Raw genomic sequence first — 17,691 nt, forward strand, 5'->3', positions numbered from 1 at the left:
CTCAAAGTTGTATATTTCCATAAATTCTCTCCGTGTAAATAGATTCCCACTGTTATTAACCAATTGGCTGACAAGAACAATGTTTTTCGAGAACCATTTATGGTTAAATAACATCTTATTTCTATGTAATATTGACCCATTGTTCCAAATAAAACATTTATGAGGTGAAAAGTTGTGTTTATACAACAAAGCCCAGCACATTAAAGCCTGCTTGTGAAAAACCGCCAGTTTCACAGGAATTTTACTCACAATACAACACCTATTCATTCTGCTGTAATGATATGCTATGTGGTTCGTAAGGACAGCGTAGCTAACAAATTGTCAGCCAACAACGTGTAAGGTAACTTATTGGAAAAGTCGTTACTTTATTACATTGCTCAACATGATGTTAACATTTGTCATAATTAGTTAAAGCTATGAATTTGTATCCGCTGTTGGACTTGGGCTGCATATTTTCCGCCATTTTCTTTAAATCTGAAAAACGATATGGTTCCACGCCCATTTCCTGAAGAATTGCATTATGGGCCCTAAAGTACGGAAATATACTTCATATTTTGGCGAATTTAGTTCGACATCCGGGGAACTTGTATATTGTTAGGTAGCTAGCTAACTAGTATGGATATACTAAATATATCCATACTATGACCAATAAACATACTATATACTAATTTCACGTCACAAATAGTACGGTTAGTGTGGGTAGTATGAGTATTATAACACAGCTTGGGAGTGGGCAGGAGAACGTTCCCTGATCTCGAGAGACCCCTACTAGATGTGCCGTGCGGTGAAACACCGCTTCCCTTTAATTTCAATGGAAGGAGAGCGGGGGGCCTTTGGGCAGTGAAAATGATTATCGTTTCCCAACTTTATGCAAATCACCAGCGGCGATGCTCGATGACCAATCATATCGGGTGGTTAATTTACGGAAATTGCGATTTAGCAAGCTAGCTGACTAGCTAACATTAGCCAGCTAGCTGGCTAGCTTTATGGTTGTTGTGACATGAGTATGCAATTGTAATTCTGGTTGTTTAATGTTTTAGGGACTCCTGAAACAACCAGCAAACCAGGCTGTCGTCTTGTGAAACAGTAGATGTACAGAATCTAGCTAAAGCATTCACTGCAAATTCAATGTACAATGTTGTGAGCTTGCCTTGCTGATATTAGCCATGCAATGCAGATAGATGAAATCTCGTAGCTAGCTAACTATTTTCTTGCTTATTGTGCAGTGGAGGATAATAAAAAATACCTGTATGCTAATGGATGTCTAGCTAGCTATGTAGCCGATCTGTGTATAGACCCTAAAACATTTGGTATACATATTAGTTTAGAACCTAGCTATGAACCTCAGCTATCATAGCCAGTTGTATCAACTTCAAAACAGTCTGAATGACATTAATGAAGCCTATGGATTGAGTAGAATATAATATAACTTTGTGCCAAGGAAGTCATATATACATGTAGTTATTACCATGCATGAGATCCCCACATTGTAGCCTGTACATTTAATATATTCACTGATCATGTACTCTACTGTGGCAAATAAAAGGTACAGTTCAGGTATGAATGTTTTTGAGATTATTTTTCAGTCATATCCAATACCAGGAGCATAAAATTCCAGTCTTTGAATGATGCCGTGTCTGCATGTATGTATTACAATGATACACTTCAGTGTTTACCAGTCTTGGTCCTGGGACATCAATGGTTACACATTAACTATGCAATAGACTAGAAACATGATTTAACGAGTTAAAGGCTGATTTGTATATACAGAAATATAATTTTTTAAAACAGTACACTACACTTCCTATGCATCATGTACATACTCAAACCGGTTCATCTCAATATCTAATTTCCATCATCTGCATTGATCTGATAAACACAGTAGAGAATGTGAAACCCTTTATTGAAATAAGTTAATTGTCCAAGTGTTATAAATACATGCATTAGAAATATTATAATTGTAATATAAATACAAGTTAAATCTGTTGTGCATTATAAAAACAGAGGAAGAAAGAGGTGGTGAGAGGTGTAAAAGACAGAAAGGGAAAAAGATAAGAACATAGGAGCTGGGAAGGCAGCATATGATTAATGAATCACAGTGCTACCATAATATTCTCTCAGTTAATCACAATTACATAATAGTGTCTCCTAACCAGCCTTGGGCTCCCAGTCGGCCCAAAGGTTATCTTTAGAGAGGGTGAGGTGGCGATGACGGGACTGGGGGTTGGCATCCTCTCTCACATCAAAACATACCTGCAGACGAGAGATAGAGATGGCGAGATAGAATAAACATTTTAAAAACCCAAAGCTCAAACATGCTAACACTGTCAGTCATCATAATCATCAGGTGAAATGCAAAACTGACCTTGGATCATTAACTCTGGGACTACTGAATCTCTATTTCAATGTAAAGCATCTATTTAATAATACTTCCTGACCAAGTGACCTCTCATCATGCTGTGCCCTCTAAGTAGCCAGTTCAGATGCGGGAGGGGTTCACTGACAGCTGATATAACCTAGAGGATTTAGGGAGAAGGGGAGAGAGGGATGAAGTGAAGGAGAGAGACTGTTATTGAGAAAATAAGGTAGTTAAAGAGAGTGTTCAACAGGAATCTGTGTGTGGCCTTACCTGGTGTCCACACTAAGTGGCTGCAGAGTACTTTATGCTGAAAAACATGGACGGACAAACGACGACCAACAATATAGCGCAGTTATAGAAATAATGAATTGCCTTACTATTCTCCATGGTTGGCCCTCTTGCCTATTCTTTGAATCAAATCTATTTATATAGCCCTTCTTACATCAGCTGATATCTCAAAGTGCTGTACAGAAACCCAACCTAAAACCCCAAACAGCAAGCAATGCAGGTGTAGAAGCACAGTGGCTAGGAAAGGTGGAAGGAGCCACAGTTATACACCTGAGCCTGCTTACTGCACAACGCAATCCATCAATCAGATTGATACATGTGTGTATGTGTGGGTTATAGGGTGTCTAATTGTTTAAACTTTTTTCAATATGGATGACTTAAAATAGCCTGTTTTGTTTTTGTACAGACATCACACCCTTACCTAAACAGCACCATCACCTGAGAAGTAGAAATCAAAGGGAGAGAAACTGGGAATTGAATAACTGCAGTTGACATAGCTAAGTAAATAGAAGAATACTCTTATTGCAATGTGGATGGCTCTTAAAAGAGCCTTTGGTTGTGCATAGTGTAGTCTATGGTGTTGCCAGGGAACAGCACCCTCTTCAAAGAAGGAGGTGAAGATCTCCCGCACACGGATTGCCTCTCTTGCTGCATTGTTGGACCCCCTCATCCTTGAAACATCCTGCAGGGCACCAGACTTCTCCTCTGGCACACGCCGGCGAGCTGCAGATCCCCTCCTGGTCCTCGTGTCCATCCTCATGAAGTTATGCAGGACACAGGTAGCATTCACACGCCTGAATTCCTCCAGGAGGCAGTCCCAGATGGCCCTGGTCACTCAACCTTGCATGCATGGCACACACATGTGCATGTGTAGCATGTGACAATAACAGGATCATAACAAGGATAGCATCACAAATGAATACATGAATACCATTCAAGGCTTGATGATGAGTTGATCATTTGAGTCAGCTGTGCAGTGCTAAGGCAAAAACAAAAATGTGCACCCCTTTGAGTCCCCAGGACCAGGACTGAGAACCACTGCTCTTCATTGGGACCTCTTCATCCGTAGACAGGCTTTCAGAGCTCTCTTTATCTGAGGACAGAAAAACTCACAAGAAACAGACTTCATTATACTCAAATTACACTGCGCTGAATATTATGTTACTATTACCTCCGTCCTCACTTCTAGGGACTGGAACTACACAAAAGTACCTGCCCCATCCAGAATAGCTTACTCTCTCACTTTGAAAGTTGGGGCTGCTAAAACTTATCCTTTCACCCTCCTCCATGGCATTTGGAGTGTGTTTTTCAGTGATAAATACATCAAGATAGCTAGCTAATATGAAGTTAGCTGGCTAAGCGAATTAAAAATCACCAGCTACCTATCTATACAGTATGTAAAGTTGTCTAGCTAGCCAACTAGCTAGCTCATTTGAGTTAGCCTGCACTGTAACAATGTTATTTTTTTACATTTTCGAAATGTATTTACTTAACTTACTTGAATAGGTTCTCCCAGCCATGTAGATAATTGGAAACAGGGTAGCAAAGTTTGTCACCGGAGCGTTTTAGACCATATTACTATTGAACTATGTACCCATTTAATAACCAGACCTTCATTCAAATTTGCTATGCTGAATTCTTGACGCACAATTTCGGTGACGTCACTCGCTCTGAGACTTTAAGTAGTTTTTTCCCCTTGCTCTGCAAGGGCCGCGGCTTTTGTGGAGCGATGGGCGACTGTTGTCGATGTGTGCAGAAGTTCCCTGGTTGGTGCGAAGAGAGGGACGGAAGCAATACTTACTGTTACATAATTACTCATGCTGTAGCTATCAAAACATTTCCACTGTCATCTAAATATTTCACATAAAGCAACATATCAAGTCAGCAGAGAGAAGTGCATTTAAATAAATACAAGTACAGCAGTTCATTCTTTCTGTTTGATAAGCCACTTTTATTTCCAGGAGCAGTGCAATCACGGCCCAATCAAAATCTTAATTGGTCTTCTCAGCTATGTTAGTGCTGGGCTGGAACAAAAATATGATTTGAGTGGAGCTGATGGAAATAGGGCTGCCCAGAGGCTCTACTCCTGGAGAGGAGAGCTGTCTTCTATGTGACACTGGAACTTGTAACCCCAGGAATCCGTCTCAAAGGGCACATAAGACATGCTGTTGTGTGGTTCAGGATTCGGACAGGAGAAAGAGTTCATATCCGGCTCATATCCCACAGACTGTCCCATATCTAAACTAGCCAGTACTTCTAGGTTGTATGAGGGGTTCTGGATTACTGTGCCTGAGAGTTGAGAGGATGGCGGCCACATTGTGTGAGGAGAGAAGGTGAAGTGTCCTGAAGTGGTCTTGCTGAGGAGCTGGTTGTAGTATCCATGCAGAGCTGGGACATCTGAGTTTGTGTTGGTTAAGGCACCCTTTCCAGCATTTTTATCTAGTACAGCTTCTCCAGACTGCTCTCGGTTACACACTATATCAATCTCACTGGGTTGACATGGTTCCACATTGAGGATTTGGCGGCCATGGCCCTCCTGGAAAACAAGAAAAACATTAATATCAGGATATACTCTACCTGCAGCAAGTACTGCTTTCTAGTCTAGAGTGCTTATATGCAAAAACAAGATGGAGTGGGACCAAGGACCTACCGGTGGTGTCAACCATTCCTCCTTCCATACTGGCTTTGGAATTTTAGGATACAGGTTCCCTTTCACACTGTTGACATTAAGAAAATAAATGGTTGATAAAACAGTAATATGGACAGGTCCTGGAAAAAAATAACAGCCAATGGAGTGGGGTGGGCACTGTCTTTGTAACAGCATTTTATGACAAACATATCATAAATATTTTCAAGAGCAGTTTGTAACATTGCAAAAATCTGAAACTGTTTGTCAAAAAATGATGCAGAAAAGCTAATCCATGCTTTCGTCACTTCAAGATTAGACTGCTGTGAGACCAGGCTGTACTGAAATGCTCTACTCTCTGGCTACACTTCTGGTCATCTATGAACGTTTGAACATCTTGAAGAACAATCTTGCCTAAATGGCCATGTACTCTTATCATCTCCACCCAGCACAGCCAGATCAGGACTGGTCTTCCAGTCTGAGCCTGGTTTCTCTCTAGGTTTCTTTCTAGGGTCCTTCCTTTCTAGGGAGTTTTTCCTAGCCACCGTGCTTCTATATCTGCATTGCTTCCTCTTTGGGGTTTTAATCTGAGTATTTGTATACAAATGTTGTGACAACTGCTGATGTAAAAAGGGCTTTGTGTCGTTCCACCTCAAAAAGCACATCTCAGATTTTTCCGAAATCGTTTCTGTAGTTAGAAACAGATAACAGTAGTATTCCTGCAACATTATTTTGTTAAAATATAATTTGATCTCCGAGAAATTGAGCTAATTGATTGCATACAAATTGCCCATTTTAATTGATAGGATTCATATATTATTCAATATAGTACCTAACATATTTAGACCAAACATCTTTCTAACAATGAGATCAGGTTGAGGAATCCAAAGGAACGGTCAATAATCACCTACAGACACCCCACGCCAATCAAAAACCAACAACAGGTATATATATTATCAGTTCACTGTGTCTGACTTGTTGTATGGAGCTGCACCCCTGAGTGTTGTTTCTTCATCCTATGTAATGTATTCTCACTGAATTTGGTAATGTTTTTTTCCCCCTGTTCAGAGAAATTAGTCATTGAAGTTGTTAGGTTTCTATCCCATCCTATATTCTGATATTACTGGTTTCTGACCACTAGATGATGCTGTTCCTATTATTAGGTGAAACAGAAGCTCCCCCCCCCCCTCAATGTTAAAGGGAGTTCACCCAAATTACAAAATCATATTGGTTTCCTTACCCTGTAAGCAGTCTATTGACAAACGGTGACAGCAACCCATGCTTTGTTTTTTTTGGGCCACTGTTAAATATGCTAACTTTTTGGCATTTGTGGCACAAATCCAATGCAAGTAAATGATACCTATATTTGCATTTTCACACTTCAAATCATCCTAAAGTATCTAAAAATGTATTGTGTAACTCAATGATGTTACTCATAGATGGGGGGGGGGGGGTTGGTTGGTTCTTAAAAATAAAATAAAATCACTTAATAGCAGGAATAGCACCCTCTACTAGTCAGAACCCGGTAATATCAGAATATAGGATGGGACAGAAACCTAACAGCTTCAATGCCGAATTTCTCTGAACAGCGGAAAAAAACATTACTAAAATCACCGAGAATATATTACATAGGATGAAGAAACAATACTCAGAGCTGCAGCTCCATACTACTAGTCAGACATAGTGAACTGATACTGTATAGTCGTTGTTGGGTTGGGATTGGTGTGGGGTGGGATTGGGGTGTGGGGTGTGCAGGGTCCATATGACCATTCATTGTCAGAAAAAAAAGTTTGGTCCAAATCAGATGTTAGGTTCTATATATATTAAATATTATATGAATCCTATAAATTAAAATGACCAATTTAGATGCAATCAATTAGCTTCATTTCTCAGATATGTAATTATATTTGAACAAAATAATGTTGCACAAATGCAAATCTTATCTGTTTCTAACTACAGAAACAATTTCAGAACAATCTGAGATGGTGGGCTTTCTGAAATAACATGGAACAACCCACTTTATAAAATACATTTGATTGATTGACATGACAGTAAACATGTTCCTACCATTTCCAGTTTCTGTAGCATAAGAGGGTGACAAGAGTGAGGAGACAGGCAGCTGAACCCAGGGAACTGATAATCACTGTGATCAACTGATCAGCTGTGGAATGGAGTCAGAAAGTTACAGCTTTTTACAAAGCAGCAGCAATAACAATACACAACTGAATAGGTCAGGACATACTCTGTGGGTTCATCTGGAGGAAGACTGGTGAAGAGTCTCCACCCTCCCCTACTGATGTGAGGGCCTTCACTATGAATCTGTAGGAGCTGACAGGTATGCCTGTCAGGTTCTTGGCCAAAGGCTCATCTGGCCATCATAGCAGGCAATGATCCAAAAAGAAGAAATTAAGGGGGAAAAAAGAAAGCAGCAAGATATGATTACATTTAATCAATTTGTCTCCGAATACTGTAAATCTTCTCTGGGCATGTGTTTCATACCTGTAGTAACATTGAAAATTCTCATGGTGGAAGGATGGGAAGTATCAAAGCAGTATATGATGTAACCATGAATGAACGCAGTCTGATTCTCCGGGGGAATACCAGTCCAGGAGATCAGAACCGTGTCCGAACCATGCTGTTCTGCAGCCAACCTCTGAATCTGGCCTTTTGGAACTATGTAGCAAAGATAGAGATGGATGGTCAAATACTATAGCAAGAGGAAAGAGAATGAAGAATTCTGGATTTAATCATTAAGTCAGAAGAGTGGATACTTACGGCACTCTTTTACATAGCCCTCCCTTCTCTCCCATAACTCTGGAGCCCCTGGAGTACAGGCATAGATGGAGAGTGTGTACCTCACCCCCTCTTCAAAGCTAGCTGTGTGTGAGAAACCGCGACAAGGGCATGAAGGTATACATATTCTTCATGAACCGAACTCCAAAGGTATTACAATAATTATTAAAAAGCATTTACCTTGTGACATGGTGTTTGAGCAATTTCAGCCTGACCTGGGTTCAAATACTATTTCAAATAACTCAATTACTTTCACATACATTTCGAAGTAAGTATTCAGATATTTTTTATTATAAAAAACAAGTAGTTGAATATTGGAATGTATCTGGAAATACACAAATATACTGACAACAAAAAAAAAAAACACTCCCATGCATTTAACCCAGGTATTAGAAAATAGAATTTAAAATAAGTACTTGAAAACATTTTCAAATGGTAGGCTATTTAATGGACATAATTTGAAAATACTTTCAAATACTTTGCATAGAAGTAGTGGATTCGGGAGACATTATTTGAAAATACTCAACTACACTGGAAATAAGTATTTAATATCCCAAAATATCTAATACACGTGTTTGAACCCAGATCTGATTTCAACACACTATCCCCTTACTGAGATGGCATCTTACCTGATTGGATTCTGGCCCTGGTTATACCAGCTGGTACCTTCACCCACTCCACTCTGCATTTAGTATGTGTGGGACACCAGTCCACCACGTAGCCACAGCTAGCATTGGGGCTAGCGGACCAGGAAAGGTCAAACCCACCATCACTGCCAACAATTTTCATGGAGCTTTTACTTCTGTGAGGAAGCATGGGAATAATGATGATCGAGAGAGGGGAGCTGCCAGCAGAGTTTTTGGCTTTAACTGTGACCCTATGCCACTCATCAGTGGATCGATCACTAATAAGAAAGTAATTCTGAGGTGGATGGACAATTGTCTCCTGCCTTCCCCAGGTCACCTCATAGTCCTTGATCTGCCCATGACTCTGATTCACTGTAAGGGGCTAAAGAGAAAGGGATGAATATCATAATCTATTTGATATAATTCATATCTAATTAAAGTCTTGATTATCAGCCCAGTCCCCTAATGTGCTATACTTAAGCAATAAGGCCCGAGGGGGGTGTGGTATATGGCCAATATACCACGACTAAGGGCTGTTCTTAGGCACAATGCAAAGCCGAGTGTCTGGATACAGCCTTCAGCCATGATATATTGGCCATATAACACAAACCCCCAAGGTGCCTTATTGCTATTATAAAGTGATTTCCAACATAAAAATAAATGTTTTGTTATACCCGTGACTGTCAGCATTCAGGCCATGAACCACCCAGTTTATAATGTAGTATGACCAATAGCACATAATGTACTAATGTACATAATCTTCAAAACGTACTTTCCATAGTATAATGGTTTGGTTCCCTTCAATCTGCATCCATACATCTAACGCTTCAGGAACTGGGGACAAAAAGAAAACACATGATGACATCATAACAATTGTGAACTTTATGTAATCAAATACAATCTACACATACGGTGTGTGTTTGACCGCTCTTCCTTTTTACCAGTATTTTAAAAAGGTGTGTCCAGGTAGCTGCATATGGATTGGATACTCACTGTCCTCTTCGGTTTTGAAGGTGCTACTTTTGCTCCAGTCGCCCCATTTCCAGAAGTGCTGTTTCAATCCACAACACACCCGCACTGTGTATGTCTGGGCAGGTGCTAGGCCATGTAAAACTACAGATGTAAGACCTATGCCAGAATAGTTCCTCTGTGAATAAAGTGTAAATGGGCTTAGCATTAGTATTTCCCAGTTAATAACTCTATTGTCCATTGTATTGTAGGTGTCCTACTGTAACTTACCAGGTCTGTGTGCCCACTATGGTTCAGCTGTACTTGGCAAACCATTAATTGTATATGGTACTGCGGTCTTTCCCACTTCCACTGAACACTGGCATTCCCACCTGAAGCCACCACTTCCATGGGAGCTAGTAAACGCACTGGAGGGTAGAACCTCAAACATTCAATGGCCTTGAAAATCAATATACTAAGCGTAAGGAACAGATTCATATGCAGTGTGTAAGGAGCTGCTATCACACTACTGTACCTCTTTTCTTCAGGTCTGCTGTGTCTGTGAGCTCCAGTGTGCCGAGCGGGTTTCTGGCAGTCAATGTCCAATTCCTCTCCCCCTGATCCACTCGTACTGTTTGGTAGCAGTTTGAGACTGTTCTGTTTGGACAAGCTCTGAAGAATACATGGACAGAGAATGTCACCTCCAGTGATTATTACAGAATAATACTAACAATATCATGGCCTGGGTAGTACTCTAGCCTGATAAAGACAGCTTGCTGTTGAGCTGTTGGTGAATAAATGATTGCATTGGAGCTACTAGAGTGTGTGGCTTTTCCTTTTTGTTATAGTACTGTACCTTCCATTCAGGTGATAACGAGTCATCCTCTGTTTAGTCAGGTTGGTGGCCCTCCCTATGTCCCAGTGACACTCCACTGACTCCAGGTCCCGGGTCTCACACACAAGGTTCCTGTCCCCAGGGGGGTCTGGGGGGGGAATTATAGGATCTATATGTTTGAACACATCCCATATCCATTATGATTACATTCAAATGATGCTGTAAACTGTACAGTATGGCAAGGAACTACAGAGTTGTTTAGCCACTTAGATTGGTAAGAGGGAGGCTTACAAGAAGTTTATACTTACATCCCACGTAAACACAGGTGCCATACAGAGGTGAATTACAATAGACATTGATGCAACTGGGCGGAGAGGGAGACTGCATATGCACAACCATGGCATAACTCTGGTCAATGATGTGGGTGGTGTTCATTAGAATGTTGTTGTATTTCATGTATTCAAGTCTCTGCCCTGGCCCAAGAACACAGCAGAAAGTAAAGTTGCTATCGACTTGAACCACGCTGCTTCTTGGGAAAACCTGTGGATGTGATGAGGCCCTCCCTGCAGAAAAAAATAAGGTTACGGATGTGAACGAACAACATTGTTTGGGTGTACTGTGTGTGTATACTTGCCTGCGTGTGATTATGAGTTAATTGAAATAAAAACACTAACCAGTGATGGTCTGTAGGGGGCTCCATTGACTGGTGTAGTTCTGGTATCGGGAGCGGAGCCTGACTGAGCGGGAGGTGCACTCTAGGGGTAAAGCCGAGGTCCAACTCCAGTGGTATTTCCTGCTGGTGAGGGCTGGTCTCACATCCACAGCTTCCTGAGGATATCAATACCCACAACCAGCCACTCATACTTCTATATAGTAACCTTGGAATTGTGTCAGGTGGTATTAATGTGCGTAATTGATTTGGCAAACACTCACACTGTGTACTTCAGTCATACTGACTGTTAAGAGAACCTCCACATCATAAATCAGTTTGTCCGGTACTCTGGAGGAAGATGGGTCATCCTCCCATGTTACAGATATCCTCTGGTCTTTTAGGTCATAATCCACACTCACATTCTGAGGTCCAGAAAGCAGGACACCTGGAGCTACATAGGTATTGCCTGTTACAGTATGCATGATGAAAATGCAATTCAACATCACATACTGTACAGTTCTGTATCAGTCCAAAATATTGATCAAATTATGACGTTTTGTACTTACCATCTTGACCATTTTGTTCTTGGAGGCTTGAGAGGAACAGTGAAGCCCATAGCAGGAAAACCAACATGATGTTACTCTCATTCAATATGCTGTGGTGAGGTGTTGGTTTACAGTCAGCCTCAGTAGTTTCTGGTCGGGATAGTTGTTGGGTTTGCCCATAGACTGGTTGGTTGTTTAGCAACAAAACCAACGCGTGTGCAACTATGGGGCAAAACAGACGGGGTTGGCTTAGATTGTTGACAAGTAAACTTTTCGTCTCCAATGTTTATTGAAAACATAATTACATTTTCACAATGAGCACTTATTTGTTAATGATTTATGTATTCTTTTTTTTACACTGAGCACTTGTCTCTCAAATACATTCTTAGTTGTTGGTTAGCTAGCAATAATGGAATTGACGTTAAATCAGTCAAAACACCTCAAAACAAGACATGGCATCAAGAACAAGCTGAAACTAGCTAAAAAGAGTCACTTACAATTCCCCACATGGTTGTTGGTAGCTATCTGGCCATCCAGAATTACAACTCACAGAATCACAACTGCCCCATTGAAGCGTGCGCTTCGTTTTCGTAACGTTATCAGCTAAACCACTATACCATGAGGTTTGTATCCTCAGAAAAAAATATTAAAGTGTAGTTCACTTAGGCTGGCCAACGTGCTGTACTACAAAGATACAGCTTGGAAAAGCGTTGGGAACTGAAGAAAAAAAATGAGAAAAAAAGCGTTGGGAACTGAAGGAGTTGTTAGGGGAGGTCTTTCTTGTAAAGGAAATGTGGAAAAAATATTCAAGGTTTGGCACGTTGACATTTTGCTCCATGCTGACGTTTTTCTTGCTAGATCGTTTAGTGAAAACATGATACAATACAGGAAATCCTATCGGTCATGAAAGTCATAGGACCACACTGCTTTTTAGACATAAAGAGAAAGTAGAGAAAGCGACACCACCCTCTCATCGGCTGACAGATTGCTATAACATATGTGATTAGCCGATACGTAAAATACTTAAAGACAGTTTCAAGTTGGATATTCGCGCTTTCAAACCACTTGAGCCAGACTCCAAATAAGTGTCATGATGTTGGAAACATTGCGCACAACATAGCACAGGTCTTATTTTCACGATTTGGACATTAATACGCTTTCCAAAGCTAATAAACGTGGAAATGTGAGCAGCATTTCGTATTTCTAGTTGAATTCGGTAGGGAGCGTAAACAAAATACAACGTTTTTTTTATATTTTACATTTCAATAGCTCCTTGGTCATTTGACCTACTGACTTCAAACGAGGTTCAGAATGTCCACTCAGTGGGCCTACAGATTGCACACCCTTTAGTTTGTCCATTTTCATCTCACAAGATTTTACATGCATTTTTCAATAGTAAATTTCAATAGCTCCTTGGTCATGTGACGTACTGACTTCATTACATTTACATTTTAGTCATTTAGCAGACTCTCTTATCCAGAGCGACTTACAGTAGTGAATGCATACATTTCATATATTTTTTCTCCGTACTGGTCCCACCCCCAAACAAGGTTCAGAATGTACACTGACTACCCTTCTATATTGCACACTCTTGTTTGTGTACTGTAAAATCACGCGGTGTAACGTACATTTTTCATAGTTTTAAATTGCAATAGCTCCTTGGTCATGTCAATTACACACCTAAGAAGCGTGCAGTGGATATACACCCATAATGCATAACCTCTAGGAACCACCGTTGGCATGCAAAACATTCAATCGAAAACAAAACAAAGCGTAACACGTTATAAATCATATCAAATATCAATGCAGTATGACAAATTAGCCATCCATTGTGTTATATCATAAATTGTCTTACATGTTACTAACCCAGTCAGTCTTTGGGCCACATCCAGGTTCTTTATCAGTGGCACACATGAAGCAGTTGTTGGCTTTGTTGAACTCTGAAATTATAGGCATGAACTGAACATATGGCTGTCCCACTCAACTGCATAAAAATAAAGAATTTACATTTACTTTGAATTAAATGTCATTACATACCAGACATTTTTAGTATATCCTCAGCCATTTCTTTTTGCAGTTGCTCCATGTGTTTTTGTGAAGGTTCTATATCAATTTGGGAGGGGATGTTGGGGAAGTTCTGTGCAACTTCCTTGGCCATCTACACCAAAAAATAAAATAGAGTTTTTGACCTAATTGTCACATAACAGCTAACCATTCATTATTGAAAATATAACTATCAAACCTGCATTACAAAGACCCCGCAGCTGAAGGTGTTCTGCTGCATGGTGTGAGTTATTTCCCCTCCTTTCCACTTGACGTCCACCCAGTCGTCTTTTCCATGGCAGGATCTTCTCATTTTGAAGTATTCTGTTTTTTATGTAAACATAATGGAATTCTGATTAGTTATAGGCAAATTAATACACAGGCCAAAATTGTATGCTGTTTTCCTTATCACTATAATCTAGTAGAGGTAATTTCCTTTATGCCCCATTCTACATATAGCCTAAATTATAGGCACTGAACCTTTTACAGGACAATAATAAAAGTAGCATATAGGATCCAACCCTATCACAGAGTGAATACATGTAGAGCGTTTGTAGACTTTAAGAAAAAAATATTAAGTGACAGTTTCATCGGTACGTGCTTAAAGAAAGTCATATCACAGATGACAGATGACAGTGTCCACCAAATCTATGACAATAGAGAATGAATTGTATGCACCAAATTGTATTAAAGTGTGTTTGTCAAAATAATATCTGAAAATGTCAGTTGTTGAACATAATACTTCTATTTGCAATAGCAATTTATGATATATGCAGTTGAGGAATATTCCATGTACCAACACTACATGTAGGACGGACACAAGACATTCCCACATACAGTATACACATACATAGAGGCATTTTTCAGCTATGGTTTTACCACTCAGAATCCAGAATGGATATGACAATGGGGCCAGCCAGCACAGGATGTAATACACCCTTACAACAATCTACTTTTTGATCTTCTTGAATTCTTATCTGGTAAACTGCTACTATGTGTCAAGAAAAGAGCCCCAATTAGGGGTTAGTGTACTCCAGTAAAAAAGGGTTGGTTTAGATTAAAAACTATTGCCCTGTGTCCCCGTTCATAGGGGCATGAGAGACTAGTCAGTGGTAGAATTGAGTTGGCACTTTATTGGCCCAAACACCCACAAGGTTGAGGTTACTCATGGATCGTAATTAGTAAATTTTTTTTTTTTGCATTGATGCAGTGTGTCTTCTAACTGTCCAAGAATAGGATCCAAAGTGTCAGGTAATATTTGTTCCCATAAATACAAAGGATGATGTCTCTCCTCATACCTCTGGCACTTTAGTCAGACTGCCAGACTGTGTAAAAACTTTATGATGGGGCCGGCAACTGAGTTCCCATTGACTAAGTACCACGGAGCCAATCAGGAGAGAATACACAGGTCACCTGCAGCAGGTCAAGCAAGTTAATGTTTTTGACAGTTTACTTAACATCTACTGATTTAGAACCAGAGTTACCACAAGTCAGCACAAAGACAACAGGAGTACTGCCTTCACTATTCCAGCACCATTTCAACTTAAAAATGTAAACAGCATCAAATCAACAATACACTAAAAACAAACTTAGATACCAACAACAATTTAGTTCCATCAATGTTGCTAAATATCATGTGACTGTCCATGGTACTGATTTCTGTGTAAAACTGACTCTCCCTACTTGTAAACTAGTTGAAAGCCAATGCTATCCTTCTCTCATGTTTGCAAAACAGTCTATGGCTCTGTCATAGAGTACACTTTTAGTTTTTGTTGTTATAGGCTAGTTGCAAGCATTTTAGCTAGGTGGCCTAAGTTCCTCGCATGGGCTACAATGAACTAGTTAACGTGAGCCTACTAGGCTACATATTGAACTTTAATCGTCTCAGGTCAGTGGCACAACATATTCATTTATGGTTAGATCAGAATCGACGTCGTCATTGGCCTGTACAGAGAATTAAGTCCAAATCTCCATCCATGGCTGAGGAAAGGGGTTGATTTAGCAAGCTAACTACTGCAGGACATCAACATAAGCTGACCAGAAACAGACATTTATTTCAGAAAATGACATTTTGCTGCACCAGGACAACCCACAGTTGAGCTCAGCACATCGCTGATTGGCAAAAACAAATTATGAAGGGAGGCCAAATTCTTGCTGACATCAATCATACGCTATGGTGGTAAAATGTTATACTCTTTTGGTTCAAGCAGCATCAGATACATGGGCTACACATACTGAGACAGAGGGGCACTGTTTCCTCGCTCGATGATTTCTCCGGTGAGATTCAGCCACTTGCGAATTGATGGAAAATTATGAACACAGATGAAAAAATGAATCTCTTTTTTTTTATTGGTCAAATAATAGGGGAAGCCTGGCTTCCCTTGGCATCCATAAATACACACCACTGCTTAGGATTTGGACAATATGTAAGCTATATTTCTTCAATGTTTATTGAAAACAAATACATTGACCACTTTTCTCTCAAATAGATCATTACAGTTGGTTAGCTAGTGCATTTGAGCAATATTAGCATTGACATGAAATCAGTCAAAACACTGTTGTGGGGAAAAAGTACCCAATTGTCTTGAGTAAAAGTATAGATTTATTTATGTGAAAGTCAGCCAGTAAATACTACTTGAGTAAAAGTATTTGGTTTTAAATATACTTAAGTATCAAAAGTGTAAATCACTTAAAATTAATTATATTAAGCAAAGCAGACAGCACCATTGTCTTGTTTTAAAAATGTACGGATAGCCAGGGGCACATTCCAACACTCAGATTATTTCCAAAAGATGCATTTGTGTTTAGTGAGTCCGCCAGGCCAGAGGCAGTAGGGACGACCGTGTGTGAATTGTACAAGATATAGGGTTAGTGAATGATTTTTCCCAAATACAATGCTTTCAGTTTTAGAGCTGCAGTTGGTCCTAAATACTTTTAAATGTTGCAGGGATTTAATTCGCTGTAGTAGCTGACGTGTATAGTGTTAAATCATCCGCATACATACACACTGGCTTTACGCAAAGTCAGTGGCATGTCATTAGTAAAGATTGAAAAAGGTGCCTAGACAGCTGCCCTGGGGAATTCCTGATTCTACCAGGATTGTTGGAGAGGCTTCCATTAAATATAGCAGGGGGGTGTAAAGCCGAAACGCATATGTTTTTCCATCAGCAGACTATGATACTGTCACACCCTGATCTGTTTCACCTGTCTTTATGCTTGTCTCCACCCCCTCAAGGTGTTGCCCATCTTCCCCATTATCCCCTGTGTATTTATACCTGCTTTCTGTCTGTTGCCAGTTTGTCTTGTCTTACCAGGGTGCTTTCCCGTGTTAAGTTCTGTTTCTTAGTCGTTCCTGGTTCTGACCGTTCTGCCTGCCCTGACCCCGAGCCTGCCTGCCGTCATGTACCTGCCTGACTCTGACCTGATTACAAACCTGAGCCTGCCTGCCGTCCTGTACCTGCGTGATAGATCATGTCAAAAGCTGCATTGAAGTAAAACAAAAGTCTACTATAGTGCCTTGTTGCAAACAGGATGCATGTTATTTATTAGGTTAGTATTGTGGAGTAACTACAATGTTGAGCCATCCTCAGTTTTCTCCTATCACAGCCATTAAACTCAAACTGTTTTTAAAGTCACCATTGGCCACATGGTGAAATCCCTCAGCGGTTTCCTTCCTCTCCAGCAACTAAGTTAGGAAGGACGCCTCTATCTCTTTGTAGTGATTGGGTGCATTGATACACCATCCAAAGTATAATTAATAACTAGCCCATGCTCAAAGAGATATTGAAGGTCTGTTTTTTTTACTGCCAATAGGTGCCCTTATGTGCGAGGCATTGTAAAACCTCCCCGAGGAACCTCACAAACAATTGTATGTGTGGGGTACAGAGATGAGGCAGTCATTAAAAAATTGTGAGAAACTATTGCACACAGTCCATGCAACTTGTGACTTGTTAAGCACATTTTACTCCTGAATTTA

At 40.2% G+C, this 17,691-nt stretch overlaps 1 protein-coding gene across 4 annotated transcripts; it reads right to left on the minus strand.

Moving 5' to 3' along the window:
* Positions 1-4,574: 4,574 nt before the first annotated feature.
* LOC106563802 (leukemia inhibitory factor receptor) lies at positions 4,575-13,811 on the minus strand. Of its 4 annotated transcripts, none has more exons than XM_014129675.2 (18): positions 13,710-13,811; positions 13,539-13,612; positions 11,694-11,894; positions 11,409-11,593; positions 11,150-11,303; positions 10,784-11,038; positions 10,497-10,623; positions 10,176-10,312; positions 9,932-10,068; positions 9,686-9,839; positions 9,465-9,526; positions 8,696-9,074; positions 8,049-8,150; positions 7,773-7,946; positions 7,516-7,641; positions 7,341-7,434; positions 5,298-5,364; positions 4,575-5,183 (listed from the first exon to the last, which is right to left on the minus strand). In XM_014129675.2, exons 3-18 carry the CDS (start codon positions 11,758-11,760, stop codon positions 4,728-4,730), a joined length of 2,676 nt encoding a protein of 891 aa, XP_013985150.1. In that variant the 5' UTR covers positions 11,761-11,894; positions 13,539-13,612; positions 13,710-13,811; the 3' UTR covers positions 4,575-4,727. The 4 variants fall into 4 exon arrangements, with proteins under 4 accessions (XP_013985150.1, XP_013985160.1, XP_013985142.1 ...); XM_014129685.2 differs by having other exon boundaries at positions 13,528-13,612; XM_014129667.2 differs by lacking the exons at positions 13,539-13,612; positions 13,710-13,811 and adding an exon at positions 12,170-12,600.
* Between the last annotated feature and the right edge of the window lie 3,880 nt (positions 13,812-17,691).

This window comes from Salmo salar, chromosome ssa01, assembly GCF_905237065.1.
Source record: "Salmo salar chromosome ssa01, Ssal_v3.1, whole genome shotgun sequence".
Classification (NCBI taxonomy): Eukaryota; Metazoa; Chordata; class Actinopteri; order Salmoniformes; family Salmonidae; genus Salmo; species Salmo salar.

Bases quoted from the DNA above. Each gene is read 5' to 3' on its own strand.
- LOC106563802 (XM_014129675.2), bottom strand. From the start codon at position 11,760: ATGTTGGTTTTCCTGCTATGGGCTTCACTGTTCCTCTCAAGCCTCCAA. The intron at 11,039-11,149 runs GTTAGTGTTTTT...TTTTTTCTGCAG, and splicing joins CCCCCTACAGACCATCACTG to GGAGGGCCTCATCACATCCA. The intron at 5,184-5,297 runs GTAGGTCCTTGG...CTTGTTTTCCAG, and splicing joins AGGAATGGTTGACACCACCG to GAGGGCCATGGCCGCCAAAT.